This window comes from Gastrolobium bilobum, unplaced genomic scaffold (assembly GCF_033153095.1).
Source record: "Gastrolobium bilobum isolate Gb01-03AN ecotype WA unplaced genomic scaffold, APGP_CSIRO_Gbil_v1 utg33520, whole genome shotgun sequence".
NCBI lineage: Eukaryota > Viridiplantae > Streptophyta > Magnoliopsida > Fabales > Fabaceae > Gastrolobium > Gastrolobium bilobum.
The window spans coordinates 61919-72892 of NW_026895951.1; the positions used below are offsets into that span (position 1 = coordinate 61919).

The following is a 10974-nucleotide window of genomic DNA, read 5'->3' on the forward strand; positions in this document are numbered from 1 at the left end:
TAAAAAAAATAAAACCTAAAAAAGTGATAAAACATATCAAGATATTGAATATTAAAATAAAAATTAATTCTTCAATATATTAAATTTTAAAATATTAAATATTTTTTATTTTTAGAAAAAGTAATTTTTTTTTTTTTTTTGATAACAAAAGTAATTTTGTTTTTGGATACACTGATCAATAGATTTTTTATAAAAGTTAATATCATATGATATTTTTTGAAGAATTATATAAATTCTTTATTAAAAGATATTTTTATTAAAAAATATTTATTTTTATTAAAAAGTATTTATTTTTATCCTATATAGTATTAGGGTTTGGTATTTGTCATTTTAAATGATATAAGTTATGTCATTTTAAGATAGAGATAGACATAGAAAAATAAAAATCATGGAAGAGAAACAATGGATATTTTTTTTAATTTTAAAATTTAAATAAAAAAAATTCTGTGTCTATCTCTCTTTTAAAATAACATAACTTTATGTCATTTAAAATAACAAACACAAACACTTTCCCATAGTATTATACGGTGTATTACTAAATACTAAATGATATTATCTTATATACGGTGTATTGAAAATGACAAATACTTTTACGCTGTTTACACCAGTAACGGTTCCAAAGCAATCGAAGATGATTTTTCTCTTTCCATTTGGATTTGCCACATTAATCTGTTTCCACTTCCAAAAACTCTTTCGGTCTTCTTCTCACTCATGCGCGAAATAACAACTTGCTGAATCAAATGTACTTTATCACAAACCACCTTCTTCCCTAGCCTTTATATTCCTCAAAGCTTTTTCTTGTCACTGCGAAAACCCTCGTCACCAAAACCCTAGCGTTCCCGAATCTCGGTTCTTCGTTCCTCCGTCGCGATTCCACGTCATCGACGCGGTAAGTGGTGCGTGTTTGGAGAGTTCTGCTTGTTTGAAACTGTGGTGGGTTCCTCCGAAATTGGATAATATTGATGGAAAAATTGAAACGAAGCGTATCGTGCATGGTGGTGCCGTTCCGGGTTGTGCAATGTTGATGATTGGAACAAAAAAGGAAATAAATCAGTTTTGTGTGTTTATAGAAAACGGTTAGGAAAATCTTTACAATTTTTTGTTAGATGCATTTAATTTGGTATTGTTTCTTTTATTGAATCATGTTATATGTGAATAGCTGAGTTTTATAGCTCATATCACAGTGCCACAAAAAGTTGCATTTGTTGCTGCTTGTATCTTGTTGTTTTGCTCAAAATTGTTTATGCTCTTGTTCAGGGGATCCTCTATTGAGTGTCAAAAATATTGAAGATTGTGTTTTTGATGTTGCTTTGATTGCAAGTGTTAGTGGAACATCAGTTTTGCGACTGATAGATGTATAATCAAGTGAATCGCGGTGGTCATCATTTCCCTCCTGTGCCGGTGCCGCCGCCAGGTTATCAGCAGGCTCCCCCTCATTTCCAGCAATTTGTGCCACCTAACATTGGTGGTCCACCACCTCCTCAAGCCTATTTACATGGACCTCCCACCAGTTCTTCCACAGTTCCTGTGAATCTTCCCATTCAAGTACCACCTAGTGTGATGCAAAATGCAGGACAATCATATGCCATCCCTTCTCAATTGCACCCTGGGAACACCATGGTGCCGCAACTGGTCTCTAGCCTTGGACGGAGTTCACAGTATTCTTCAAATTTAGGGGTCCAGGGTCATCATATTCCACCCCAGGTACCTCCTCCTCCTCTTGGCCACTCTCACCAGGAAACATCTTGGGCTCCACGGCCACCAGCTAGAGTATTGCCACCTCCTCCACCCCCTCCTCCATCTTCTTCCCAAGGACAAATTTTATATAATCCTCCTTTCCATCCACCACCTCCTCCTCCACGGCCCGATGATGCGCAGAATCTGCAGCGGAGCCATAATACTCCTCCTCCCCTGCCACCCCCTTCTGGAATGTATCAACATTCAACTGTTGCGAATTACCAACTGCCGTCCATTACTCCCCCACCGCTGCCATCCTCGCCACCACCTGTTCCACCATCTCCACCACCTCCTATCCCTCCTATGACTTCTGCATCCTCCCATAATGTTTCTGGCTTTGAATTGAAGGCTGTGGATACAGTTGATGGGATTGTAGCTTCCTATCCATCTGGTATTGCGCCTGTACACAATTCTGATCCCAATCAGGACAGTGGAAGTTGTAGAGAAGTTGCTGTTGCTTATAGAGATGAGCTACTGTCAACTAGAAGTATGACTTTGGATCTTCCCCCACCTCCGCCCCGACCAACAGAAGAAAAGAATGTGCAGAAGATTGAAGCTTTATGTCAGCTTATTGCTGAGAATGGTGCTGATATTGAAGACAAGATTCGGCAAGATGAATTTCAGAATCCTGAATATGCATTTTTGTTTGGTGGTGACCCAGGAACTGAAGCGGCAATCTCTAATGCATATTTCCTTTGGATGAAGAAGAAATGTAATTTGGAACCTAGATGGCATGGAAAGAATAGTGAATCGCAGTTAACACCTCTAGTGGTAGACTCTTCAGGGAAACAGTTTAATCTGCATGTGGCAACTGGAAGTGCTGATTCTGACATGGAGATGGAAGGTTAGTTTTCTTTGTTATATGATCCTGACATAATATGTTATGAATCTTATGATACTGTTTCTCATATGTTAATGCTTTCATGATGGTTGAAATCTAACATTTTTTATGCTGTGGTAATAAAGTGTGGAGTTGATAACCATTGATGGAGAAGCCAATGGTTTAGAGTTTTATATAATAAAAGCACCTGGTAACCAACCATGGATATGTGAGAACCCACTTTTATATTTTTTTAATCAGATTTCACTGCTTGCACTTTTACTCTGAAGAGTAAAGACAGACTTTTCACATTATATAATTTCTCTATAAGTGGTCTTATGGGTGAAAATCTCAGCTTATGCATCAGAATAGGAAAGAAAAAGAGTGTGGGGGGGGGGGGGGGCTGTGGGTTATTATTTTTGTTTTTCTTATTGGACTGGTTGCTATGCGCTTTTTTGGATGATAGTTGGCTGAACATTGGCTAGGAGAGAACAGGAGTGGCCAAGACCTAGTCTCATTATGCTTATTAGTGTTGCTTTGTATAATTTTATTCTGATAAATACTTATTTAAACTTATAACAATTTATTTTAGATGTTGAATCTGATCTGCTTTATTTTTATTTCTCTATGGGTCGGTTAAGATGATATCACACTTTCTGACAAGGACCAGGGGTCAAATTATGCGATCGAAGCCCTTACTCAGCAGCATGATCGCGTTGAGGTGTTCAATGTGAATGAAAATTCCACAGAAAATGACCATGCCGAGGGCATCTTATCCTGTGGTGCATCATGCTTTGGATCCGTGGGAGGCAGCAAACAAAATGAAGGTTCCATTTCAGAAAAACCACAGCTCTTTATGTTTGATTAATTTTGGAATTACTTATATGATCTGAGCTTCCCTTTGATTGGTCAGACATTTTTATATTTAGTCGATCAAGTATTAATGGTGATGATTGATATTTGTCAAAATTAGGGGTGCATGTGATTTGTTATTGTTAGAGATATATAAAACCATAAATGTAGCCTCACCCACAAGTTTAAGCTTTTGGGTTGAATTGATTCTTTACATGGTATCAGAGCCTCGGTGTCCTGGGTTCTATCCTCGCCGCCCCCCAATTTTCTTTGTGAAATTTCTTAGCACAGGTAGGCTGGGCCAGATGCATCATCCACCTTTCAAACCCAATGAGTTCTCTTGTAAGGGGTCGTGTTAGAGTAAAATATAAAATCATTAAAAAGATCCTCACCTAACAGCTTAAGCTTTTGGGTTGAATTGGTTCTTTATATGGTATCAGACCTTCGTGTCCCGGGTTTGATCCTCATCGCCCCCCACTTTTTCTTGTGGAATTTTTTAGCACAAGTAAGTGGGCCTGTGCATTGTCCACCCTTCAAGCCCAGTGGGCTCTCATGTGAGGGTGCTTGTTAGAGATATATAAAACCATAAACGTAGCCTCATCCACCAGCTTAAGCTTTTGGGTTGAATTGGTTCTTTATACTTATTACACTAAAAGTTTTATCACTAGAATTCAGCACTGATTTTCAGTTCTGAGTACATTAATTACTTAATTTAGAGTGTTTGATGACTTTCTCACTTTAAACTCTGAATCTGATTTGACTGTCTGAGGATTGACTTAAGAAACATAGAAATAGACATATAAAAAAAAAAATAGAAGTTCTGTGAATTGCTTGAGCAGAGCACTCAGTATCTTTGATATTTATATACCAAAACCACTCTCTATTAAACCCCGACTAGCGAGGGTAGGGTGAAGACAATCTTTGTTCACAGCCTTTACCCTTGCATATTTGCAAAGAGGTTGTTTTTCAGATTCGAACCCGTGACCTTTTAGTCATAAAGCTTTACCACTGCTCCAAGCTCGCCCTCTTTTCTTATATTTATATTCATAAAAGAATACATTTTACATTTACAAGAATGATAATAAATATTGAACTATTTCCTATGACTCTAATCTTCTCAGCGATACATTAACTACTATAATTCCCAAAGACATAATAAATATTGATCACTCACATTTTCTAACAGATTGCATGCACTGACTACAGAAATTAAAAATATTACAAATTTTCCTTTAATATCCACTATAGGAATTTTTTATTGTTAATTTGTCTTTTCTTTAAATAATTTCTATAATTTTGAGATGAAGCACTAAATTCCTCCTTTTATTATTGAAAAAGAGGATATGTTTATAATTGTCCATGCAAAAAAGTGTCAAGTGACAGTTCATGATCACTGTCGATGGATCATTTGCTCTTTTTTTGCTGAATACATTCAGAAGTGATTACTTTTCATCTCCTTTCTGCGGTAGCCTTATCATAATTCAGAAGTGGTATAATTTGAAGTGTCTACTGTGTTATTTGATGTCAAATCCATCCTAGAGCTAACTCTGATAGATTCCTTGATTCAAAGAATTTTTTATTTTTGTGTTAATAAGACTCTTTAATGAAATACAGGACCAGGGCTTTTATCTGATTTGGAGCTCATGCAATCTGCAAGATCAGTTACCAACGTCCGTAGTCCTGTAAATGGCTCAACTGAAGTGGCTGAATTCCCCCTGGGCACTGTTTTGGAGAGATCTGCAGCTTCTCCAGATGATGATTCCACACAAAATGGTACTTCTGATCATAATGAAGCCACTAATCCCAGTAGAGATTCTGGGCATCTTATAAGGAGTGGCAGTCCAATAAGACTTCTTCAAGATTATGCTTCTGATGACACTTCTGATAATGAAGATGAAGGCTGTGCTGCAGATGCTATTGTTTTGACACTCTCAGCAGGAGTTGTCACTGGTGTTTCAGCTGCCCATAAAGATTCTGGGAGTTATTTGGAGACAGATATTGGATCTAAGAGTCCCTCCAGTGCTCAAAAGGGGTTTGTGCTGCTCAGCAAAACATCGCAGAATGATTCAGAAGTATCTCCACATTTAGTAAATGAGTCTAAGGGACCCCGTAAAAGATCTGTCTCACGTTGGAGCAGTGATGGATGTATTGAGCATAACCTTGAAAATCAGTTGTCTGTTAATGTTGCTTCTTCGCTTGAAGCTTTCCAGGGAAAAGATGGGTTAGGTGGTACTGGCATTGACAATGTAAGTAAGAGTGGTAATGCTGAACAGGAAAATGAGAGGAAAACCTCAAAGTTTGAACCAAATGTTCTGAAAGTAGATGAATTTGGAAGACATCCCAGAGAAGGTCCTACAGACAGTGACTCTGATGATTCTCGCTATCGTCAGACTAGGAGGCTTAACAAAAGAGATAGAAGCTGGAGCCGCAGCCGATCTCCTCTAGACAGGAGTAGGAGGAGGAGGAGGAGGAGTCCCCAAAGGAGAAAGGATAAAAGGAGCCGGTCTCGCAGGTATGTAGTGCTGTTGTGCGTTGCCCTGACTAACTTCTGTTAACTTGAATCTTGTCCCCAAACAAAATTGTGTAGGATGCACTAGCCATGCTTTTCTAGGTTATTTTGTTGTATGAATTGAACCTAAAATCTCCCTCCTGTTAGTGAAGATCAATTGTCTTTCTTCACAATTAAAGTCTTGATCTTGATCACTTCAATTATCTCTCTGAAGAATATTATATTTAGAAAATTTCAAAATTTGTTTGTTTCAGCCGGTCCCCTCGGCATCGTAGAAGCAGGAGTAGATCTCCAATCTCAAGACGATCAGGTGACTATGGTGGTGAGAATGTGAAAAGGGACAAGGGTCAGTGCTTCGACTTCCTTCGAGGAAAGTGCTATCGCGGAGCATCCTGTAGGTACGTTCACCATGAATCTGACAAGAATACTACTTCAAGGCGGTATAGGAATAAACATGATCTGGAAGTTTATTCTCATGCAAAAAATTCTAGGATTAATGAAGGCATGAAGAATATTTCTTCTGAAGTGTCAGATTATGAGCATGATGGAGTCAGAAGTCAGGATGTGGATCTTAGGCAGAATGTAATTGGCCAGGAAGTAGTGCAGAGAAATGAAGATTCTGGGAGGCTTACTGTTGTGTCTAATCCCTTTGGTCTTGATGGTCAATCGGTTATTAGTGATCCAATTAAATCTGAGGGTTTCAGAGAGGTTGCTCCTGAAGTGCAGGAAATCTTAGTAGTCAGAGAGGAGCCTAAGCCTTTAATCAATGAAAATGATAGGTTTCAGAATGATGTGGATTCTCATCAGCAACGCTTGGATGATGGCGTTCACCCTAAAGTTTTAAGTGGTGATGATGCTTTTAAACCGTCTGATGGTAAAGATATCATTTACTCAGAAACTGCTTCGTTTGTCCAGCAAATACAGTCCAATGTTTCTGTTGGAGTTTCAGAACATTCTTCTGGTTACCCATCTCAGCTTATAAATGCATCCTTCGTTAGTGATTCATCACCTGATAAAAGATCAATGATTTCTGCTAGTGCTAGTAAGGTTTCTGGTTGTGAACCTTTACCATATATGTTACCATCAACTCAGCTACAGTCAGCCACGTGTTCTGTTGGTCAATGTCTTTCATCAGAGCAGCCTTCATTGCACTCTCAGGATTCTAAAGATTTACCTCCACATAGTGGTTCCTTAGTGGAATTACCGCATAAGACTTACCAGTTGCCTGGTCCTCCTGTTGTTTCACATTCCCAGGGTGAAAATACTGTGCATATGCCACAAATGTTAAGGCATTATGGTGTGATGCAACAAAATGCATTTTTTCCTTTTCAGTCCACTACCAGAGAAAAATTTGAACCTTACACAGCTCCATTACACACACAAAGTTCTCACTTTAGTGTACCACCTAATAGCTCTTGGACATCCTTGCCGCCTCCACCACCGCCGCCGCCACTATCACGAGCAGTGTATAGTACCAGTTTGAATTCGGGAGTTGCAAATTCATATATTTCTTCAGAATTTAATCAGAGTCAATTGCATTCAAGAACTGAGTTTGTTTCTCAGACTTCCATTAAGCCTGAGTTACCGACTCATTCTCAGAGTTCTGAGTTTCAGGATCAAGCATACCCTCCAATGCAGGATCATTCACGAACTTTCATGCTTACAGAAGCTTTCTCTCCGAAGCATCCCCCTCAGGGGAACCCAGCAAGTCAATCACTTTCAGGCCCTAATCTCAGTAGAGAAGACTGTTATAATCAGCTTTCAATGCAGGATTCAAAATTTTCAAGCTCCTCATCTATTGGCGGCCTGCATCCTCAACCAAAGCAATTTTCATGGGAGTCAGATTTGAACAGACTACAGCCTTCTTTGGGTGGCAAGTTGCCTCCTGAAGGTCATTTTAAGACATCTTCCCACCTTCATCAATTATCACAGAAGCAGCAATCAATTTATAATTTTCAATATTCTACATCTGAGGATAATTTGGGTCTTCCTGGGAAGACTGTATCCAGATATCCACCAGACGTTCTGGATAGCAATCATTCAACATCTCTTCAGCCTTTTGGGGGATCAAGAATTTCTGCTCATTATAATCCTTATGCATCAACCTTCGAGCAGCCACTAAGTTCCAAATTCAGTTCAAGTATGTTTAGACAAGAAAATGACCTAATTCATGGTAAGAATTATGATTCGCCTAGATTGAACCATACTCATATTAACAGGGAAGGTGTTGGTGTTGTTGGATCAAGACAGTCAGCATCCTCACCAAAATCAGCTAGAGCTGTTGGTCAGATTTTACCTCGGTCTGGTGGTGACCAATATGATCCACTTTTTGACAGCATTGAACCATCTTCCTCTTCTCTCAAGAAAATTAATTATGATCAGAAGCAGGAAGCTACAGGTGAATCTAACATCAGCCTAAGACCCAAAAATTCGTATATGTCTTTGGATGAGGAAGAGAAAAACGAGCATCAGGAGGTTGGTGCTGTTGCCTCTACCACTTCTCAAAATGATGATGATGAATATGGTGAGACAGCAGATGCAGAAGTGGGTGCTGTTGAAAATGAGAGCCTAAGCAATCATGTGGATGTTGCAAACATGACTACAGAGGAAGTTGAGATTAATCAGATCAAGTCTCCAGGGAAAAGAAAGAAGAGCAAGGATTCCAGATCGATGAAATTGTTCAAAGTTTCCATTGCCAATTTTGTGAAGGAGGTTTTGAAACCATCGTGGAGGCAGGGAAATATGAGTAAGGTAGCTTTCAAAACCATTGTGAAAAAGACTGTAGATAAGGTGTCAGGAGCCATGAAAGGCCACCGTATGCCCAAGTCTCAAGCGAAGATAAGTCAATACATTGACTCGTCACAGCGAAAGTTGACTAAGCTTGTGATGGTAATTGATTTTGTCATCACTTATTCTTTATGTTTGTTTTCCCCCTGACATGTAACTGTTATGAGTTTGGTTTTATATTTTTGCATCCCTATCTGAAGCTGTGCATAGAATTAATTTAAAGCTCTGCATTTTATAAACAAATATCTGTGCTGAGAAAATGACAAGAGTCTGGAAGCACAGCAACTTCCCTTCTCTCTTGGTATGTGATTGTATCCAAGTGCTAAAATAATAAAAATAAAATAAAAATAAAGTGTAACTTGTTTGAAAGGGCCAGTGCTGTGATTTTGATTGCATTTTAAGTGTTTCCTTTAGGGATTTTAACTGAAAAGTTGCTCCTATGTTGAACTGCTACTCTCTTATATCCAAATTTCTTGTTAGTGTCTACTCAAGTCTTCTTGTCTGTAACACAGATTTTATACTGCTATTGAACGTCACCTGCGGTCTCTCTTACAATGATTTTTACTTGCAAGGATTACTTTTTCTTTTAATTTTCAAAATGTATGTGGAGATGGAAAGCATTATGTATGAATTAATTTAGGAAAAAATATTTAATTACTAGTCAGACTGATTTAAGCATAATAATATACATGAGTGTTAAGATGTAAATTACTTTCTCAAACGTTCCATTCTCTACATTTTCTGCAGGGTTATGTTGACAAGTATGTCAAGGTGTGAAGGTTGAAAGTGAATTATGCCAATGTTTCTTCAACATTCAATGTCAATAGGTGCGGCAGTTCAACGGGAAATATCGGTCCTTCTCTGGAGTTGTCGCCACTCAATTAAAGACGTACCAGATGATATGTGTAGTTGATCAACATTCCAGTTCCTGAGGAATTCTTGGTCAACCGCAAATATGTATGTATTGTATTTTTTTTTCCTTGTGATTATTGTGATTTTCTTTTATTCTGTAGTTTCCATTCCGTGTTATATAGTATTTCGAAGAGGTTAGTCCATAAATATTGTCGATTTGGAATTTTATTTTCCCCTTAGTTTTCTCGTTTATTGTTTTAATTAATGAGCTGATAACTACAGGAAATTGCAGTAAAATTTTTTTGCCGAAAGTAAAGAGTAAATAATTTCTTCTTCTTTTTGGTACATGAATTCTTTTCCTTTTTAATTTACTAGTGCTCTGTGTTCCAAGGCGTCTCATAGTTGGCATAGATTTACTAGTGGCCTCATCAACTATCTTCCCCGAACCATAGAAACGAAGAAGTTTTTCTTTCAAAGATGCTGTTAATTAAATTTGTCTTGTTATAAAAAAAAAAAAAAAATTTGTCTTCAATCGTGGAGGATTGCTGATGCTTTATATATTCTGATTAATTATACTGCAAAATGACATTGGTATTTTATTTTATTTTGAGGGAACTGACTTTTGCTTGCTTAGGGGTATTTGAACCAAGTTTTTGAACCCTAGCTATTACACAAGTGGCGACGCCATCGGTTTGGTCTTTACTGTGTATAGTGCACAAGAGTTTTAGCTTGCATGTGAAAATACTATTTCTTAAAAAGAAAATAATTCTTGTACACTATTTTTGTTACATAATTTTTTAAACCTTCCTGATTGGGAAAAAAGATAGGGGTAGATTTTGCTTCTCTTGTTCATCTTTCAAAACGAAAGTGTGCAAGAGTGGTGTAATAAAAAAATGTTATGCAAATAATTTTCAAAAATTAACATTTATAGTCAGTTTTCTTACGAGGTTTCTTTTACACATTTTTGAGTGTAGGTAAAATGGATAAAATTTGGTTGATCCAATCCGATCACTTGTGTCCTGGCCAACCACAACTATTGCTCATGAGGAGATATACCCAAGAATACGTAATCTCTGTATGGTTATCAAACCACTTACACAAAAAAATAACATACATTTAGTATTCATTACCGTACGTAATCACTTTTTGAAATATAAAAATTATATAACACACCTCATCCGTACATAACGTGTCTAGGGTTGCCCGATAATGTACAATCTCATGTGGTTTGAACCTTGCTAGAGCATTAAACCTAATTTCCAAATTAAAGATATAAATTAACTACAAAAGTCGCAATTAGTATTGAAATAGGAAAAACATAAAGACACATACTGGCATCCAAAGTGCATCCCGAGCTGACTAGGAGGGGGAGCAATAGGTGGGAATTTGATCCATACCCATATCTGAAGAAGAATGT

At 37.6% G+C, this 10974-nt stretch overlaps 1 protein-coding gene across 3 annotated transcripts; it reads left to right on the plus strand.

The window, feature by feature from the left end:
- Window positions 1-664: 664 nt before the first annotated feature.
- On the plus strand, window positions 665-10618 carry LOC133296938 (uncharacterized). Of its 3 annotated transcripts, XR_009749577.1 has the most exons (7): window positions 665-1076; window positions 1258-2581; window positions 3199-3384; window positions 5024-5921; window positions 6173-8807; window positions 9453-9662; window positions 10532-10618. XR_009749577.1 is itself a non-coding variant. In XM_061495983.1 (6 exons), exons 2-6 carry the CDS (start codon window positions 1354-1356, stop codon window positions 9480-9482), a joined length of 4977 nt encoding a protein of 1658 aa, XP_061351967.1. In that variant the 5' UTR covers window positions 665-1076; window positions 1258-1353; the 3' UTR covers window positions 9483-9787. The 3 variants fall into 3 exon arrangements, 2 of the variants coding, with proteins under 2 accessions (XP_061351967.1, XP_061351968.1); XM_061495983.1 differs by lacking the exon at window positions 10532-10618 and having other exon boundaries at window positions 9453-9787; XM_061495984.1 differs by lacking the exon at window positions 10532-10618 and having other exon boundaries at window positions 665-889; window positions 9453-9787.
- The last annotated feature ends 356 nt before the right edge of the window (window positions 10619-10974 follow it).